The sequence below is a fragment of the Aptenodytes patagonicus genome, chromosome 2 (genome assembly GCF_965638725.1).
Source record: "Aptenodytes patagonicus chromosome 2, bAptPat1.pri.cur, whole genome shotgun sequence".
Taxonomy (NCBI): domain Eukaryota; kingdom Metazoa; phylum Chordata; class Aves; order Sphenisciformes; family Spheniscidae; genus Aptenodytes; species Aptenodytes patagonicus.
In genome coordinates, this window is record NC_134950.1 from 137,211,020 (window position 1) to 137,231,785 (window position 20,766).

The following is a 20,766-nucleotide window of genomic DNA, read 5'->3' on the forward strand; positions in this document are numbered from 1 at the left end:
TTAAAATCTCTGTCTTAATATCTTTTAATAATTATAAATACTTCAGACTCATTATTGTCACCATGGGTAATAACAGGAAGAAGTCACCGCAGACATATGACAATGAAGTCATGTGAAGCATAGAAACATATGAAGAAAAAAAGTCAATTATGAGCTTTGCAAACTTTTCAATTTAGGCAAATATAGCCTCAGCTAGAAGTTGCTTTTTTGGCAGCTTTATAACGCTGTAAATTCCGGTCATCCTGAAACACTTACATTTTGCTCAAGGGGTTATTTTTGTTCTGCCACCAGAACAAGGGGGAATCCTGAATGGCTGGCAAGAAGCTTACTTTTCTTCTTGAAGAAAGGTTCCATTACAGTGGACAGTGAACTAATTCATTAGAGCCCTACTTCCTTCCCAAAAGCTAAACTAAATAGCCCAAGTCCATTTATGTAAACTGCCAAAAGAAAAAAAATTATCTTTTAATAAAGTTCAAGTGCTTAGAAAAGAATAACAGACCATATCCTACTTTGTCCATCATAAATTATGCCTATTTAAGCAGATCAGAAAGAAGTATTACATCTTTCCACTAGTTAGACAGAAGTCAGCAATTAGTAATGGACACATACAGGAGCTTTGAAGACAGATTTTGCTGGAAAGGAGGACGTAAGTAGAAAGAGAAACACCGAGGCCTTAAGAATTTGATTAAAAAAAAACCACAAAAAGTTTATTAACACAAAGGAATTTATATTCTTCTCCAGAATTTTGTTTTCAGTACATTCAACTTGAGAAGCCAGATTTATACCAAGACATCTGCACTACCAGTTAAAGTAAAAGCACAGTATAGTTCACATATATGATTCTTGAAAATGTAACATAGGATTTTAGTGTCATTAATGTATTTTAAGAACACTGAGAACACCTTAAAGCTCAGGACACAAAGCCATTCCGCTTGTCCTTCTTACCCTGACAGAACTCATTAAATCCCAATCACTGCCTAAGAGACACCTATCCCGATACTAAAAAAGTATGGTTTCGCTATACGCAGTTTTTAAAATGTACATTGGTGATAAATAAAATAACTCATGTATGTAGTGTAGATTTTATTTGTACAATAAGGCTAATGTTTCTTATGTCAGGCCTATTCTAAAGAAGTGAGATCCCTAGCTTCTAACTAAGGACTTACTCCCAAAAATAATGATGACGAATCTGACTATCAGATATCAGATATCAGCAGCCCATGTCAACTTACACAATTTGTAAATATAATATCTTATGTTTCTCTTCTCATACCTCCTACTGTAGATTAGTACCTAATACAAATTGTCCCAAACTCAAGACACAACTAACATGGACGTGTCATCATGAGTTCTTTCTAGGGACTTGAAAAATATTACCAGCATTTATGCACTTTGTGAAGTATAAGGGAGATTATAATCAGACATTTTAATGTCCTCTTGTTGAACGTAGGAGCAGATGAGGGCTTATTTGATGAAGATTTTCTTAAGCTTCCATAAAGCTCACATTCTGACATGTTTCTGATGTTCTGGGGAGGTAAATTAAACTTAGATTGTACTTTAACAGAAAATCAAATTTATTCATTCAGGCCTCTTGACTAATGGGGTATAATTCCTGCTTACTCAGTTGTTGCAGCTCCAGCCCTTGAAAGTTTAAGGACCAGAAAAGAAGCTACTGCCTCTTCAAACCGCTATACAGAGTATTTCCGCTGCACGCAATCCTCGGCTGCCTTCACAACTTCCTTCAGCAACAGCGTGTCCTAAATGACATAGAGACAACCTTTCCAGAGCATCAAGAGTACAGTTGTTGCTCTTCTAGTTGGTAAACTGCCCATCTCCTCTCTTTTCCCAGTCTCACCCCACCTCAAACATCTGTAGGATGGAAACCTTGTAAATACTATACATGTAACCACCAGTATCATTCAACTTGCAAAAACCATAAAAAAAAAATACCTACCACATAAAACCCCTGAAGAGACGTGAAATTGCAACAGATTATGAGAAGTGTACAATCTGCAAAGCAAATTTATGCATACCACTGGCATAATATGCTCCTTGGGCAATGTGCAGATAAGCAAACCTCCCCCTCGCTATTCCTCAGAACTGCAACCTACAGCCCTCTCAAACACCCAGGTTGGCTTTCCCAAAGACGGTCCAGTACCCCTAGGGAGCAGAACACCCACGCAGACTCAGGAAATTAGAAATGGGTTTTCTCTTCTTCTTGGATTCTTTTAAGCCTTAGGAAGAGCAGAACTGTCTCAGTGCTGAGTATCCCATACAACACAGCTTCTTCCACTGAGCCCCAAAAGGAAATGGGCCAGCACAGAAGAGAAATCAACAGACAAACAACTGGTTAAAGCTATCATGATGTATCATTTATTTCAGACTTTTTTGTGTGTGCAGGGACATTTCCTGACCACCTCTCTTCAAAAACATTCTTCCATGGGTGGTTTGAATGACTTTTCCTATTCCTTTGAGAAGTAACACAGTAATGATTTATGAAACTTTCTAACTAGAGGGAACACACATGAGAATCTGACGTGACGAGACTGGCAACACACCAAAGACCCAGATGAGGGAACACTAATGAATCTGTTTGGCATCAGAAGTCATGCTGTTGGGATAAATCGATTAACAGTTGTACCTGCCATGATCACAGATCCTCTACTTTCCCAAAACCCCTAACTGGTCTTTCCAAATGACACTCTAAAGAAGACTGAAAATACCAACTTTTAAAGGGTCAAGAGATTTCTCAACCATGAGTATGTAACAGAATGGTTGTGTGACTGTCCTCCAACTCCTAAATTAGGGATAAAGATTTTCACGCCATCCCATCCCTGTGTGCACATCATAAGTATACTCTGTTTACTTGAGCATCATACAGAAATGACTACCTAGATAATTCTGAAAGCACCAAATACCTTAGTTTTCAAATTTTAATATACATAAAAACTGTTTTTGAGACACTGCTGAGATTTGAACCAATGTCCTCTGTTGACCTTGACCAATCAGTCATTCCTCAGTATTTAAGCCCTACATATTCCATGTGATTATACAGCAGATAAAAACTAAAGAGTTTCAACAGTTTAGTTTCTGAACAAGGCAAGGGAACTGACTCTCTCCACTGAAGTGAGCAGTTACACAACTGGTTAACACAATGCATACACGTGCTCTCGCTGTAGAATCCAGCTTTTATTCAGTTCACTGGTTTGCATCTTTAGGAGTTTGACAGGTTTTAGTGTTCAAATATAAATTTGGGATCTGTAGAAATCACTATGGAACTAGCTCCATTCTTATGTCAGGTATTCGTTTTAGTTGGCTTAGTGAACTGCAAATTTCCTTTGGTGAGACTTACTGAACAAGGGACCCTTTGTAGAAGGCGGCAACACTAACCTTTTTATCTGAGCTTACAGAACCTTTAATGTGGGACTTGCAACTTTACAGCGCTGTGAGATTTCCTTTTGCACTCCTCGTAACTCCAAACCCAGGGCCAAACTCTACCTTTACTTATCCCCAACCAGTAACTCACATCTCAAACTGCAGTTTGTAGAACAAATACTTCAGGTAGCATCAAACCATCCATTTTTCAATTAGAAGAGCCACAAATGCTCCAACAAGAATGAATAAACTTGAGTTCCATGTACATTTCATATTAATTCCAGTCTCTTTTAGAACTGGAGATTCAATGCAACAGATATGCAGGTTCTGCCAACTCTGCACGTAAATAAACGGAACTTGCTGATGGCACGGGAACGGCATGATGCTCTTCTCCATGCCCAGCACCGTCAGTGCAGAAGCAAAGAGGAGTGGCTGCTTCAACAAAGCTGTGCTGCCAAACAGCTGTACACAGAGCTGCTGCCCAGAGTCTCTCTCAGAGCAGCCTGCAGAAGTTCAAAGAATCCAGGTGGTGCTGCACTGGCTGACAGAGCTTTCACAACCAAAAGTAAAAAGCACACAACAACAATAATAATGAAAAATTTCATGTGTTCATTCACAGAAAAACAAAACAAAACACTGTTCTTGCTTCAACTGTGGCTCTAGCCTGTAAAGCGATTATGTATGAAGGAAAGAATTCAGTGTGACTTTCAGCTTTCATGAATTAGCAGAGGTTTCAAATGAAGAGGAAAAAACAAGGTCTATCTGAGTTACGGTCTGCCCAATCTGGGAGCTGTTGTCACAATAAACACGTAACCCATGACGTATCACCCATGTATATTTTCACTGTCAAGCACAACAAAGAGAGCAAGCATCCTTCGGCGCAAAAGCCCCATGCACAATCTCCCCCTATGGCATTCTGTTCTGACACATTATTTGCACTAGTGTGTACCCAGGAGCTACACTCATGAGCAAGCACAACGCTGCACTCAGGCACAGAACTATCCTCCCCATGAAGTTTCAATTAGCCTTTCAACTCAATTACGCTGCGTAAAAAAGAATCTGGGATACTAAATACAAGATGTCATGTTTTATAAGAAATTTAATAATATTATATTTTATTTTTCCTATTGACATTTAGTTTGGTTTTGAATTCAAAATACGAAGCCAAAAAAGCAAAATAAATTATCCTATGAAAGTTAACAAATTATTCCATTGTTTTTAATGGCACTGGGCAAATCCCACTGAATTAGGCATGAATTTGTCACATAGGCAATAAAGAACTTAAGACTGATACATTGTTCCCATTGTAAATCTTATTTTTAGAGGTTACATGTTAACATTTTAAATTAAGTCCAGGCTTAAACTGGGAATATGCAATTACTCCACAAGGGGAAAAAAAAAAAATAAGGGAAGGTGATTGACAACTTGATCTGCTTTTCTGACCAATACTAGTTAAATAAGATCCTTTACGAAATACTTGACTAACCTGATAGCTCTGTCTGATCAACTGCTGTATGATCTAAGGTGCATTTGCACAAACTCCTCTCAGCCTGCATGCATCCGAACTGATGCCCAGGGGTTTGGAAAGCCCTTTCGCAATTTGAGGGGTTACCCGCATTTACCAGAGCCTTTGCCACCACCAGTACCATAGCTCCCGGGGAACTGTCAGCATACAGGTTACCCCAAGGCAAAGAGAAGACAACCTTCCCGTCACTCTAGCCATTTTAAGCCCTGCCACTAAATGCCATATAAACGACGTAAAACCCGAGTGTTTTCATTCCTAAGAACTGTCCGTCCGCAGTTTGTGACTCCCCGGGGGATCTGTGTGCCGCTTCTCGGAGGCACGCAGAGGGTGCCGGGGCAAAGCAGGACCCGCAGCACCCCGCGGCGCGACACTCCCCGCGGGCTCCCCACGCTCCCGGGTAGCTGCAACGGCTCCGTAAAGGCTGGACGCCCCCGGGATGGACAATCAAATCACGGGCTCGCACTAGCGGTATTCAAACAGTGTGAAGTTTGGGCGGGGGCCAGCCGCTCCAGCCCGGCTCTCCCCGCAGGTACCCTCCGCCCGCCGCCCGACAGCTCCGCCTGGCCGGCCGGGGCGGCGTGTGCCCGCGGCGCCGGGCGGCCCCAGCTGTCAGGGCCGTGCCCCGGGGGCAGCCGCCGAGCCTGGGCATGCCCTCCGCCCACGCACGGCCCCCGCGCGAAAACCAAACCCAACCACAACCCCAACCAGCTAAGGGCACGGCGAGCAGCCCGAGGGGCTCGGCAACTTACGGCGCTGGCAGAGTCCCGGCACGGCCGCCAGCAGCCGGGCCGCCCCCAGGAGGGGTCCGGGGCCGCGCTGGCACTTGGGCACGGAGACGATCCCCGCGGTGAGGCACGCCAGCAGCGGCACCCACATCATGCGCCGCGGGTGGCACCGCTCCCGCTCCCGCTCCCTCGCCCTCTCCTCGGGGCCGCGTCTCGGCGCCGCGGCGCGCTCAGTCCCGGCCCCCGCGGGGGCGGCGGCGGCGGCGGCGGCGGGGCCGGGGGAGGGGCGGCGGCGGGCCCGGCACAGGTAGGGCGCGCGGCGGCGGCGGGGCGGGCGCGGGCCGCTGCATCTCAGGGGCAGCGCCCGCCGCGCCCCCGCGCCCCGTGAGGGACGGCCCCCCGGCGGCAGCGGCGGCGGCGGGGCCCCGGCCGAGCGCGGACGGCGGCTCCCTCCATCCGCCTCCAGCCCGGCGCGCAAGGGGCGCCCCGCCGCCCGCCCTGCCCGGCCGCGGGGAGGCACTTGGCACCGCTCGGGGAGCGGCGGCGGCCCCGCACCTCCCTCAGGGAAACAACCGCCCGGCGGCTGTCCCCGCCCCCCCCGGCTGCCGCCCCCCGCCCGCCCCCGCCGCGCACCCCGGCCGGGGCGCCGCGCCGCCAGGTGGGCGCTGCCCGCCGCCGTGCCGGGTCGCCTCCGGGGCCGCTTCTCCACGCCGCGGGGACGGGGTGGGGGGGAGGCACGGGAGCGCGGCCGGCGGCGCTGCGCCGCCGATGCCGCCCAGGCCGCCCGCAGAGCCGTCGGGCCCCGCCGCGGTCGGTGCGCGCCGGGCCCTCGGGTCCCCCTGGTTGCTAGGAGACGGCAGCGGGGCAGGTTCCGCGGCCGGGGGCGGGCGGGGGCGGGGCCGGGCCCGGCGGTGAAGTCACTGCGCCCGCCCGCGCCTCTTTGTTCGGCGGCGGCTCGCGGCGCCCATTGTTCGCACCGCCGCTGTCCCCGGCCGCGCCAACGGCCGCCGCGGGGAGGCGGGCGAAGACCGGGGGCACAGCGCTGGGCCGCCCGTCCCCGCCGCCCCTCGCCCGCCGCCTCGGCCCCGCGCGGCGGAGGGCGGCCCCGTCAGCAGCCCTCCGTCCTGCCGGCGGTTGTGGCCCTCTCTTCGTGTGAAGCCGGCCGCCGCAACCGGGCGCTCGCGCGACCCTCGCTCCCGCCTCCTCACCCTCCCCCCCCCCTCCCCGTCGCTGCCCCCGACCTCAGAAACACCCCCGTCCCCCCTTCCCCCCCCCCCCCCCCCGGGCGTCCTTCTGCCCCGGTGCCAGCAGCGCGCCCGGCCGCTCGTGCGGGCCGGCAAACCGCCCTCCCACAGCGCACCCCTTCAGCCCCCCCCGCCGCCGCCGCCGCCGATTACTTCACGTTACCTAAAAATACCTCCCCTCCTTTTATCGCTCCTATCGCCCTCCCCGAGTAATTTCTGCTCGGAGTTTCCACCCCTTCGGGCGAAGTGGGAGTAACGCAAAGGTTAACCGTGCCCTGGGCCGGGCGGAAAGTACCTCGCAGTGCGGGCCAGGAAAGCCCCGCCGGGCCTAGGTGCGTTCTCCTGCCAGCCCGCAGCGCCCAGCCCCGCTCCGCTTCCCGGCTCCCCTGTCGTTAATTTTATCGTTTTCCCCTCGAGGGCTCCGCTCCCGGAGGAGGCGGTGGGTGGTGTTTTCCCGCAGGTGAAACGCACCTGGGCACCGCGTCCTGTCACAGCGGGTTACGGGCCCCACCGCGGGGGGTAGGCGTGCCGGCCTCTGGGCTGAGCACAGAGGCAGCGATAGCCATCACTGTGTCATCACTTCATTTCTGTTACTACCGAACAGATGTCAGTGCGCGCAGGATCCCAAAATAGTATCTCGACGCGGCGTCCAAGTCTGCCTGTGCAGGGTACAGTGATAATAAATCATGCAAATGCAACCCGTGTAAATACTGTGCTGTTTCACAGTCTTTACGAATGAAAGGCTGTCGAAGCATTTTCAGACCCCGCGCTAAGCCTCGTGGCGCTGAGGTAAGGATGGTTTATCATCTGCACGTCAAAGGTCAGAAACTGAACCCATGCTGGGTTTGTTCAAGGTCGCCAAGGAAGAGACGGCAATGGAGCAGTCCTACACTCCCACTCTTGTGAGTTTTTAAACACTGTATCATCTTTCTGCTTCATCTTGGAAAAATACCCCATTTCAGACATTTGAGCATCATTTCCGAAGCGGCCACAGCCCAAATGCGGATATGGTATGCGAGAAAGCCATATGCGGTGATGGCAACATAAAAGGGTAGCATCTACATGACTTCAAATATTGTGGCATTCTTGACCTAAAAGCTCTATGATTTCAGAGGTCACAATTTGAAACTATGTAAGTGGAGAGCTACACGTCCCATGAGAGCTCAGTTGGGTGCTATCCTTTGAAATGAGATGCACTTGTGCCAGGTGAACTAAACTCAATTTACTCCTGTTTGACACTATAACGTCTAACTCCTGGGTCATGATGTTGCAAATTCACAGTGATTCAAATGTATCTGGAAAAAAGGATCCAGGATGGGACATAAAGAAATTCAAGGAAATATCTTTAAACAAAATCCCTGCAGAAGCAAAAGTTGCTGAAACTGAGATCTCTCTACTTTGGGATTTTCGCCTGCAGAGTCTAAGTAGTGTTGATGGGAGGAAGAATACAGCTCATACTCCATATGGATGTTTTCTGTATGAATCTCTTTATCAGATCAGAATTTAAATTATCATAAGCATCGTAAAGAAAATGTCTTTTTTCTCAACAGCATGAATTACCTTGTGAATTTTGAAGCACAGGCTGTTCATCATACAAACAGGAAATGGAGTCCTTGCACATACTACTTCTTATGAGAACCATGTCCAAAGATTTGGCATTCTGGGCAGAAAGACAATACCTACAGACTAATGTGGAAGGAAAAAATGGATAATTTTGAATATAAAATCTGAGAATAAGGTAACCAAAATGAACACACTCTATTCATTAAACACTGAGTAAAACGATGCCAGTATTGGGTGAGAACTCTGCACCCTGAGTAGTAAAAGTCACCAATATCAGCAGTAACAAAGCGAAGAGTTGAAGGTGCCAATAGTTGAGGCCTCTATCAGTTGAGGCCACTGTAACTGTTCAAAGTATTCTGCTGGTTTATGAAAAATGCAGCTTCTCCTTATTTCTTTAGCTTCATTCCTCTCATGGTGGAAGCCAAAGACTTAAAAATATTTACTTTGCAGTGATAGCATCTTTGAATATATTGTTGCTTAGACAGTGTTTATAATGCAATAGTATAAGCCGCATCTCAAAGAACGTTATGCAGGAGATTTGAATAATAATTCTGGTTTTACAAATGGAGAAACTGAATCATCTAAGGTCACATAAGAGACTTTTACAAGGAGTTTAAGACCACTGGAACTCAATTCAAATGTTAATCTATTGTCCTATCCACAGGGCCATGAATGCTTGAAGTAACGTGGTTGAGGGATCTCTGCCCTTCGAGGTATTTGAAACTCAGCTGAACAAGTCCCCAGGCAGCCTGATATAATTGGACCTGTTTTGAGCGGAGGGCTGGTTGGGCCTCTGGGGGCTTTTTCCAATCTAAGTTATTCTATGAATTTTTATGGTGGACAGTGTGTAATTCTCTGTCCTTATATTACATGTATACCCAATTTCTTGAAGTGTTGTAACTGTGCTTTCTTTCCAGCATTTACATTTGCTTTATTGAAAACAAAATATAATTGTCTATCACAGTGCTGGTGAAGAGCCTCTCTTTTAAGGAAACAGTTTTGAAAATGTTGCATCTGCAATTAATGTTGACTAGAGCTGGTCAAAAAACCCAAAGCATTTCTTACAAAAACCACGTTCCTTTTTTGGTTGAATATTTCCAGCCATCTTTGATGTGCCATTTCATGGGGGAGAGTCCAAACCAAGATTGCAAAGGGAAGAGTGATGGTGTTTTACAACTTCTAATATCAAAACTTTTTAAAAATGAAAAATGCATTATGTATTCATTAGCCTGTCACGTGATTTCTTACATTATCATGGCATCTTAGACGCTATTAAAATCCCCATAGAAAGCATTTTGGTATACTTAAATTAATTGCAGTTTCCTCCAACTTCCCTATTTTAATAATTTAAAATCTTGCTGGAGTACCGTAATTGTTTTGGATTTGGTGGCTTCATTTGGTCCCACTGACATGCAAATTGTGTTTCTTTGCTATACAACTGAATAAAAGGATCACATGCTTGTCTGTCAGATACAATTGCATTTGCTATAGCTTGGGTTCTTTTTTTTACACAACATTTGAATCTAAACTGCATCTGTTTCATATAAAGAAGTCAGTGTATTTTGAAAATCTTTCATAACCCATCAATTTAAAATGATGGAACAATTCAAATTCAGTAGCTGTTCCCAAGAAACAGATTGCCAAGGAATCATAGGTCTCTACCCCAGCAGTGTGGACTGTGAACAATCCACCTATGCTGGTTTTTATATCCAGTAAAATTCTACATAAAATTCCAACTGCCCTGTGCAATACACAAAACTGTTAACAAAATGTAATTTTGTCATTTTGACAAAGTCGTGATGCATTTCCATATAAAATATTAAAACTACGCACATTGTTTCTCATTCCTAGGCTCAGTTCTCACTGTGAAAACTGGTAGTGTCAACTTTCAAAATAGAATATTTACTCCCCAAAATATTATTTTTCATGATCTTTTTCATTAATGCCTACCTTAGTTACCAGTCCACACTACTGAACTTTCTGATGCACATGGCACAAAGAAAATGGTGCATCTTAAGGAAAAGCAATAATCTGAAATGACTGATACTCTTATTTAGAGTTTTTCATGAAGGCTTCCATTGATTCCACATGGGCATTTCATGTGGGCTTGCAAATCTTCCTTGGGTTTGCAACTTCAGTAGGCCTGCATGAAACAATCTGGCAATACCTGAAGAATTATCTTTTTGCATTTACCTTCTTGATGCTAACAGTTTGGTCAATGTTATGCAGAGACAGGTGGAATAACACCTCCTATCTTCCATACATTCAGCCTGGTAACTTGTGTATACTGTGTCTAACTGTTGTTCTCATTCATCATTTATTTGTGTGGGTTTAACTATAAGATGATTTTTCTTCTGGTCTAAGTGACAGCAATATTCCCTCCCTTCTGCTTTTCTGTAGAGAATTACTTGCAAAACCCCAGCGGTACACTTCTCTTCCTTTCTTGTATAACCAATCAAATTCTAAAATTTGTATATTAAAAATAGAGTATGTGGTCCTCTAGAAATCCCAGACCTTGATATTGTGTGCTTCAGTGCTTGCCAGAAGCCCACTGAAGAAGTGTGTGTTACAAGACAATAAACCTGAGATATTTCACACCATTGAGAGAAAAAAAATTGCAGTGCAGGTGGGTTCTCAACTGAAATGGTCAGCATGCAGTTGAGACAGAGACAGCAGTGGCTTCTCAGGTGAGGAGGAATCAGTCTGTTTAGGGTTTACTAGGTCAAAACCAATGCTTTAAGCTCGATACAGACACTCATTTCCTAGGGCATCTGTAGTACAGACAGCTGATCTGTAAATTAGTATTGAGGGAGGCCTCAGTGAAGGTGCCCTCGCCCTCTGTTTAAGAAAGAGTAGGATGATTTTTCTAGAGACAAGCAAACATAAGAAATTATCTATATAATCCAACTAAGATGCTCAAAAGCATAAAAACATGGATTGTAACAAGTGGTCAAAGCTTAGGTTTGTTTATTGAAATGCTCTAATAATCTCTTTCTGGAAGTATTTACTGAAAAAACCCCCAGCAGTACATTCAGTTGAACAGATGTATTCTGAAAGAAGAACGTTTTAATTGTTGTCACATGCAGAGTTTTAAAGAACACTGTTACACTAAGATTTTTCAGTACTTCCACTATGCTTTTTTATGTGGCGGAACTGGTATTTCAGATAGAAGTGTTTTCTTCCTTTTGACAAATAATGCTTTGAGAGCCTTTCTGACTTCAGACAGAAGAGCTCCCCTGTGGCCTGTCTTTAAAGTATAAAATTTACCTGGGGTTCTTCTAAATGTTGTCATTAATATTTTCCAGATATTACACCACAGATTTACAGGCACTGCGGCTTGATTTCTGGAAGGAATAGGATAGAAGAGCAGTAAGCCAGATAAGTTATTTCATTGACCTTATTTCAGTGGGACTTTTGCCTGAAGGCCTGAAGACCAGGCCCCGTGTTACTAGTCTTTGTGCCATTTTCCTGTTTTCCTTCAATGATTAACAGAGAACGAAGAACATATTGTTTTACTTAGTTTTATATTCACAGAGGACTGCAGCCCACCCCAAAAAGTCATTACAATTTTGATGCTAACTGTATGGTTTTCCAGCTCCACGGAGGATGGGTGAAGGCCAGGTTTTTCGCTTGGTAGATGTAGGTGTAGATCCACAGATGCTAAGGCTGCTGAGCTCCTCTGGAAACACACATTTCAAAGGACAATTTGTGACATAAACAAGTAGCATTTTCATTTCTACAGAGGAGCAACAGCCACTGTGCAGTTCAGCAACAGTCATGCACTTTTATCAGATTTTTTTTGTATTGTTGCAAGCTGAAACTATCCACATTACACTGACACTCCATGTGTTTTTCTTTCTTTTACCTCCACCCATTTCCTTCTGTTCTTGTTGCCTGTCTCCTACCTTTCTCTCTGGTACTTGAAAAAGATATGTAATCTCTGCTTACTGCTGAGAGCCAGCTTAGGTGCCAATCAAGTGACTGTGTTACACCTCAGGTTTTTTCATTTTCTTCTCCCTCAAAATTTAGTTTTTCCTCTTTTTTGCATTGAAGACTATTACTCCCTTTCTGCCTCCCTCCTCACCTACATTAAAATTATTTTTTTACTCTTTCTTCTCTTCCCCCCCCCCCCCAGTCACTTCGGATGGATCCCCAGATACTTTACAGGCCTCTTGCTTTCTCCATCTTCCCCCTCTCTGCTTCTCTCACTTCCCTAATGGGGTCCCAAGGTCACGATTGCTGCTGCTGCAGCTATCTCAAGCAGCGCTGCAGTTTCTCCCTCATCCTCTTTCCATGATGATTTCAGCCTTTCTCCATCCCCAGGATTTAAGATATTGGGTTACCAAAGGGGGAGATGAAATATTCTATAATAATACAGCAGGCCTGACAACATTTTGGAAAGTTTTCAGAGAAAATTCCCAGGTAAGCCCCTGTCACCATTAGCTCACTTGTCTTTCCCAGAGGTTTCCTATGTAATGTTTTACAAGGAACTGGTAGAAAGAAAAAGGTAGAATATAGTGGAGAAATAGTAGGAAATATTTCTTGGGACTTCTGAAAGATTAAAGTTCCTCCTGAGAAACTATTGAGGAAATTAAGTATTAGAGGTTGAAAGGGAAAGTTAAGTTGTGGTTTAGAAACAGCACTAGTATTGTTTAACAGAAATTCAAGTTCACTTTTAGCACAGTATAGCCTCTATAGATCAGACTCAAAAGTATCGTACAGTTACAACGCAGAAGTTTGTAACCGGGTGACTGCTGACTACAAATCATTTCTCCTGTCCATAGCTAAGCTGCTCGATCTGGTGCATTGAGTGGTGGCCGACGAGTGGAAAAATCCCACAGGCAAACTCTGTGTGTGCGTGGCAGAGGGGGGAAGTGGGAGGGGTAGGGAACAGGGACGGGGAGGGTGTGTTTTTCCAGAATTATCAAAGGTTTTGAGGCTCTCTGATAGGATTTCATCTGGTCCTGTCTTCAGTCTTGAAATGTGGTGTGCACATTACAGCCAGGCTGCTCTCTGTGGGGTATTTATCTGCATATCCCCTTCCCTCTCTCTCCAGAGACCTGCTCAAGACTCATTGCTAACGTGACAACTAAAATTAATCAAGAAATGTTTAATGGTGAAATTGAGAAAGAATGGAGGCAGATGGGGGCAGTTAGAAATTATAAAAAAACCAACAAAACCCATTACTTACTGATTTTTGTAATTGTTTCAAATATGTGTCTGTATGTATGTCTCCTTGCTTCTCACATCCTGCTTATCCTTAGATTGTTATCACTTTGGCATAGGAGCATCTATGTTTGGGCAGCACCTCGTACAAGTTCATCCCTACTTCTGACATTTTTTTAATTCATATCAATAAATCTTCCCTTGTCTAATTCCAGGATCCAGTAGAGCTGTAGTTACTGGTTTTACTGTTTTTCCTTCGTGCTGTAATAAAGCTAAGATTCTTTTCAAAATAATGTATAACTTGTGGAATTCATTGGCTCCAGATAAGAACTTTGTAGAATTTAAAAATAGATGAGATATTTATATGAATTTTATGTACCTTTACACTAGCCGGGATAAAGGTTCATAACGGAGGTAAGCTTTCATGCTTCAGAACAAGAACCAACCACTGTCTGGGGTTGCAGCGAAATTTTCCCTGCAGCCATATAGTGACACTGTCCTTTAAAGATGATTTCTACCTTTGCTGAAGCATCTGGTACCGACCGTTACTGAAGTCAGGATAAGGCATGAGAGGGACTATAGGATTCACGTATTGCTAAGGGACAGACACGACTTTGTTTGGGACAGACACTTCTGGCCTGAGTTGAGGCAGTCTAGGAGTAATTGAATTCTTCAACAATATTTAAAGAGTCAGTATAAACTGAGGACTAAAATTAAGGTCACGCTGTTAGCATATACTTGATAAGAGTACACAGCTACCTTAGGATTTGCCAGGCCTTATCTTTTTATCTCAAATGGAAAATATTTTACATAATTAAGTTACAGGCAAACTAGTAATTTGTTCCTTTAGAATTTAGTTCATGTGGTACTTTGCCAGCAAATAATTCTCATGTGACATGACATATTAATGAACACTGGAAGGTGAGGGGAAAGAGAGGTTGCAAAATCATTTAGTAAGCCTAACTCTGTTTGAAGAAAAATGTTTCTGATTAGACTTCTTCTTTGGCACCATTTCACATCACGAGTGGTCTTTAAGGCACCATTTCCCATCACGAGTGGTCTTTAATTCAAGACACAATGGTTGTATAAGAGACAGACTATAGATCAAACAGAAGTGTTAAGGTTAATGGAGAAATTGCTAGGTGAAGTTGTATAGCCTATATAACATGGGAGGTCAGAAAAGGTGATCATTATCATTCTTTCTTGATTTAAATTCTATTAATCTTCTAAGTGTCCAGACTTCTACAGGTAATTAACAAAACTGTATGACTTGGCCTTGGAAGAAAATGGAACACAAAATATTACTTTGCAGGGTATGTGTCCTGGCTGACTCTGAAACAGGTAAGGATTACATTACATCAAATTAAACTAAAATTTCACCATGCTCAACAGAAAAATACAGATGCAAAACTGAAGTAAAAGAGAGAACAGCCAGCACCATAAGCAGTACAAATACCAGTGACATGCACCTTACCTATGCACAAACCATCATAATAATAAATGCCATGGAAGGTTATGATCTCAAGAGATGTGATCAAGGTAGTAAACTCAAATATAACTGTGTGTGCCACAGAAGACATAGACACATGGACCACTCAAAGGGACAGAAGAGAATGACTAGATCTTTTGCTCTTAGCCATTAACTGTCTCCCAGGGAATACTTCAAATACACTATGATTACAGCTCGCAAATGCAGTTGTGAATTTACTGATTACTTGTGGGTTTTCATTTTTAAAATGGGGGCTAAAATGATGGCGTCACTAAGCTTCTTCCCATGTGTGGGTAGAAACCACTAGTTCTCTGTAGACTCTTGGTCTATTTTTTAGTGCATCATTGTCAGTTGCTCAGTCCACTTCCCTGTAAGAACATGAGAGGTGTCATTCCTGTAGGAGGAGAAGGTAAACCGAAAATAAAACAGATCAGATCCTGCGGGGAGTCAAAATGGAGTTGGATGTGTAAATCAGGATTAAACTTCAAAACCAAAACCATCAGAAAGACAGTTCTTTGTTGTCCAGAAATTCTTTGAGCCTATGATGGTATAGTTTTGTCCTCTTGAAATATTTCCTACTTAATTTGTTCTTTTGTTTGCTGTTTGTGCTCTGGGATGTAAGACATATAGGATGAACATATCACAGAAATGATAAAAAGAATGTGCCCTAGTATTACTCCAACACTAAAAAGTTGAGTACAACTTTATTTCAAAGTATAGGTTGATTCTCTGGTAGTTTTACATTTATACTCTGTGGCTCCATCACTTCAGAGCCCTCTTTCTCCTTATTCAGATCCTCACTCTATATTCTACAGCCTACCAAAAAGTTTTGACGAGATCCACTTATATAAGGAGCAAAAGATAACATTCACTGTATAATGTTATGAATTCTAGATACATAGATACATTCATGAGAGGCAGGTCCTGCTTGACCAACCTGATCTCCTTCTATGACCAGGTGACCCGCCTAGTGGATGAGGGAAAGGCTGTGGATGTGGTCTACCTCGACTTCAGCAAGGCCTTTGACACTGTCTCCCACAGCATTCTCCTAGAGAAGCTGGCGGCTCACGGCTTAGACAGGTGGACTCTGCGCTGGGTCAAAAACTGGCTGGATGGCCGGTCCCAGAGAGTTGTGGTGAATGGAGTTACATCCAGTTGGCGGACGGTCACGAGCGGTGTTCCCCAGGGCTCAGTACTGGGGCCGGTCTTGTTTAATATCTTTATTGATGATCTGGATGAGGGGATTGAGTGCACCCTCAGTAAGTTTGCAGACGACACCAAGTTGGGTGGGAGTGTTGATCTGCTCGAGGGTAGGAAGGCTCTGCAGAGGGACCTGGACAGGCTGGATCGATGGGCCCAGACCAACTGTATGAGGTTCAACAAGGCCAAGTGCCGGGTCCTGCACTTCGGCCACAACAACCCCATGCAGCGCTACAGGCTTGGGGAAGAGTGGCTGGAAAGCTGCCCAGCAGAGAAGGACCTGGGGGTGTTGGTTGACAGCCGGCTGAACATGAGCCGGCAGTGTGCCCAGGCGGCCAAGAAGGCCAATGGCATCCTGGCCTGTATCAGAAATAGTGTGGCCAGCAGGAGTAGGGATGTGATCGTGCCCCTGTACTCGGCCCTGGTGAGGCCGCACCTCGAATCCTGTGTTCAGTTTTGGGCCCCTCACTACAAGAAGGACGTCGAGGTGCTGGAGCGTGTCCAGAGAAGGGCAACGAGGCTGGTGAGGGGTCTGGAGAACAAGTCTTATGAGGAGCGGCTGAGGGAACTGGGACTGTTCAGCCTGGAGAAAAGGAGGCTGAGGGGAGACCTCATTGCTCTCTACAACTACCTGAAAGGAGGTTGTAGCGAGGTGGGTGTTGGTCTTTTCTCCCAAGTAACAAGCGATAGGACGAGAGGAAATGGCCTCAAGTTGCGGCAGGGGAGGTTTAGATTGGATGTAAGGAAAAACTTCTTTACTGAAAGAGTGGTGAAACATTGGAACAGGCTGCCCAGGGAAGTGGTTGAGTCCCCATCCCTGGAGGTTTTTAAAAGACGTGTAGATGAGGCGCTTAGGGACATGGTTTAGTGGGCATGGTGGTGTTGGGTTGACGGTTGGACTCGATGATCTTAGAGGTCTTTTCCAACCTCAATGATTCTATGATTCTATGATTCTATGATTCTATGATTAGAAAAAGGTTTCCCAACATACGATTTCATTATGTAAAATTGATAGTTAATTGAAATTCAAATTTTTGTAATAGATTCAAAATATCTGTGCAAGAAGTCAGTATTGACTACCTACTACAGACACCATGAGTAAGAAACAATGACTTTAAGTTAACTGATGGAAATTATAGACAGTTGTAGCTAAATAGAGGGTTGAGGCAGAATTCTGCCTGTTGGTACAAAAAGGAGTCAGTGGCCAGGGTTTTCTTTTCCATCTGAGCTCCTGCTATTTTCAAGTAGCTTGAATTTCTAAAGAGTGCCTAGAGAGAGCAATCTCTCCTCTGTAGAGAGCATTCTCTCCTCTGTAGAGAGCGTAAGACCTACACAACCTGCCTGCTGCCCCCGTCGCATTACCCAAATGGTGGCTGGGCATACCACCCCCTTTTGCTTTTGAGCCATCCATTGCTCTGTAGTTTATGCTTTCTTTTATATTGTTTCTTTGTTCTGGCTTTCTTCTTTTACCAAAACCAAGTAATGTATACTATTTTTTTTCCTAATTTTTAGATTGGCTTTCAAATCCAAAGTACATGCAGAGAGAAGAAATCATTCTTTCTGGAGTGCTGTTGGACTAATGTGGTTTTTTTTTCTTTGTTTTGTGTTTTTTTTTCCTTCCAGAGCAATCCCCCCCCCTTCCCCCCCCCTTAATCTCTTTCAGCCATAGCAACTGTAGAGGCTGCCTGTAACAATAGTAGGCAAGCATTTTTCCATTCCAAACACAGGAATGCAGTCTGATGGTATCCCTCTGAAGGAGTATATGAAACCTTTAGGTGGCAGCCAAGGGCTACAGTTTGAATCCCTAGATTTATTAGTTGTGTGGTTTATGGTCTCTACTTCAGGTGGCAAAGAGGATATGATGAAGAATTAATTTCTAATCCATCCAAAAGTAAAGCAGAAGTAATTTCCCACAGGTGAAACAATTATTAAAAAGCTGGATGTGTCTGGATATACAGGAATGCACCTGGGAGCTCTCGCTGTGGTCTGTTGCCCTTCTGCCATCCTCTGTCTCTTTCAAAGTACTCTTAAAAGCTCACCCTAAAGCCTAACATCTTACTCCTATTGATAATTTTTTTCTCAAAATGGCATTTAATATAGTGCTTTTGTGTTGTATTCAGAACGTGAATGATAACGTGTGTCTGGACCTGGGAGGAGGTTGGAAACACTTGGTGTTCCCCTGGCATGCATCTCTTCTGCCCCATGGCCCATCACAGCAGGGCGGTAGGGCCTGCAGGTCCCCTTGCCTCCCTGGCACTGCAATGTCTCTGCAAGTCTCCTGGGCAATTTGGGGCATACCGTGGGAGACTGCACCTCCAAAGGTGGTCATTCAAATTATATGTTCAGGAATTATGTCTTCAGGCTTATTATCCCCATGCAACTCTAAAACAGAGCTTTGTGTTTTGTTTTTTTTTTTTTCCCATAAAATGGACTTGTCAAAATCCTGAGGTTAGTTTACTGCAGTTATGCAGTAGATGTGTTGAAATTCTGCTGAAATATATTCTTACTATATGTTATTAAGTCATCTAGAGATGTCAAAATGTTTGTTAATGAAGATAAAATTATTTGAAAGAAACTAGACTCCAGAGACTTTCTCTCAGGGAAGAAAATGCATCTTTGTTTTTACAAATAGCTGCACAGAGATATCTTTTGATACAGAACTTACTTTTTTTTTTTAACTTACTGTCATTTTCATGCAAGAAAACATTGCCACATTTATATTATGTATTTGGGGAGTTAAAACCAGAAAATGAGAGATTTACAAATAACCTCATCTGTTTATTGTACTGTTCCCAAAGTTTTTCTTGGCATAATTAACAACAACGTTAACAAATCACGTTGTTTACCTCTGCAGTCTAATGCAGCATACATCGTCTCACCATCCCGCAGATAGGCTGAAGTATTCAACGTTGCAGTGCCAGAAACCTACATACGTGCAGAACAAACATCCAAATTCAGCAGTGAAGGAAGTAATTGTGTACTCTGATTACAAACCAGATGTTAAAAATCAAGTAGTTTAACTTAAATGACTGTGATTTAATGATTAACAAGATTGGTTTACATCAAGATTTGCGTTAGAAAATATAACTTTCTTTTAAACAGCTTGTAAATGTAGAAGGTCCATCTGAGTATGTGGGTATTTATTAGGTAAGGAGATTTGGTTTTTCTCCCCTTTTCCTTTTTTTTCTTTCACATTCTCTATTTTGTGAGTACCTGGGGACCTGAGATTATTTGTGAATAACTGGGGACATATGTAAGCTCCATTTCCAGTATTTCTGACTCTTCAGGTACAAGCAGGGGTCTGTCCAGAAGACTTACAGCTGTCTTAACACAAACCTGGACTGAGGCTAATACATCTGCCTCCCTGCAGAGCCTGTTCACTGGTTTGTGTCTAGTTAGCTCTGAGTGGAAGCAAAGAGGTAAGCAAGCCTGGCTTTTCCCACCTATGGAGAGGTGCCATGCTGTTCTTATTAATGCCGTTATCCCCTTACTACCCTGTGTTGCTGCATGCTAGTTCACCTCCTGTTGCATAAAAAGGGCAGGCATCAAGCTTTACAAATTCTTTGCATTTTAATTGTTCCCATTATCTGCCCAGAACTTCCTCTCGTTCAAGTCCCTGCTTGATTGCATTCACCTCCAGGAAGCAAAGAATAAGGCATCTAATTCACATGGTTGAAATTACTTAGTAAACAGAATGGTCTGAGCTGATGTGGAATACAGCCAAGATACTATAAAAGATGCCCTTGTTATTCAGGAGGCACCGATACATGTTTACATGATAAAAAAAGGTAAAGACAAAAGTCTTCCACCCAAAAGACACCCACTCCTCTTAAGTGTATATTCCTTATTACTGGCATTTTGTTTGTCCATATAACAAAACGTTGGAGGCTGACTTACTAGAAGCAGAGTTACTAAATGGTCCACTTACTTTTTAATTAAACAATTTATTACTACATAAACTTTTCCTTCAATTAAAAAATGCCCATCCACCTCCTATTCAGCCCTATCTTGGGGTAAAATTTCCTTGGAGGCTCTGCCTCATAATAATGGTTTTCTAAGTGACAGTGACCAGCTGGGCATTTATGCTCTGTCTTGTGCTGAGCTACGCTAAGTTGTTTTGTGACACATTTCCCTGCCCAGGGAATATTTGGGATACGGGGGTGGTTTTAAAATGTTTGTTTAGATGAGATGAGAAATGATCTCACAAGTTGCTGGAAAGAAGGGGCTTAGTGCAATGGGAGGTAAGAGAGGATGTCTCCCATATGGTGAAGAAGGAACTACACTTTAGCTCATATAAATAATAATGGCAGGTGTGGGTAATTGCACTTTAGTAAAACCACATTTGAAAGCAGTTAAGTTGTAGTTTCTTAGCAACTGCTGCTGACAGCCACTTTTTAAGCGGCCAAGGCTTTCAAATTAGGCAACACCCATAGACTGTTATACAACAGCATTAAATGGAGAGAAACACTAAAGCAGAAG

The 20,766-nt window shown here is 44.0% G+C and overlaps 1 protein-coding gene across 3 annotated transcripts in view; it reads right to left on the reverse strand.

The window, feature by feature from the left end:
* Positions 1-7,199, reverse strand: part of ITGB8 (integrin subunit beta 8) — a 51,404-nt gene extending 44,205 nt beyond the window's left edge. For 2 of the 3 annotated variants that reach the window (XM_076331364.1, XM_076331365.1), the window contains exon 1: positions 5,650-5,830. In XM_076331364.1, the coding sequence (XP_076187479.1) occupies positions 5,650-5,779 (130 nt within the window). In that variant the 5' untranslated portion in view covers positions 5,780-5,830. Of the gene's footprint in view, positions 1-5,649; positions 5,831-7,164 lie in introns of those variants that run through there. The other variant, XM_076331366.1, reaches the window with a different exon arrangement.
* Positions 7,200-20,766: the final 13,567 nt, after the last annotated feature.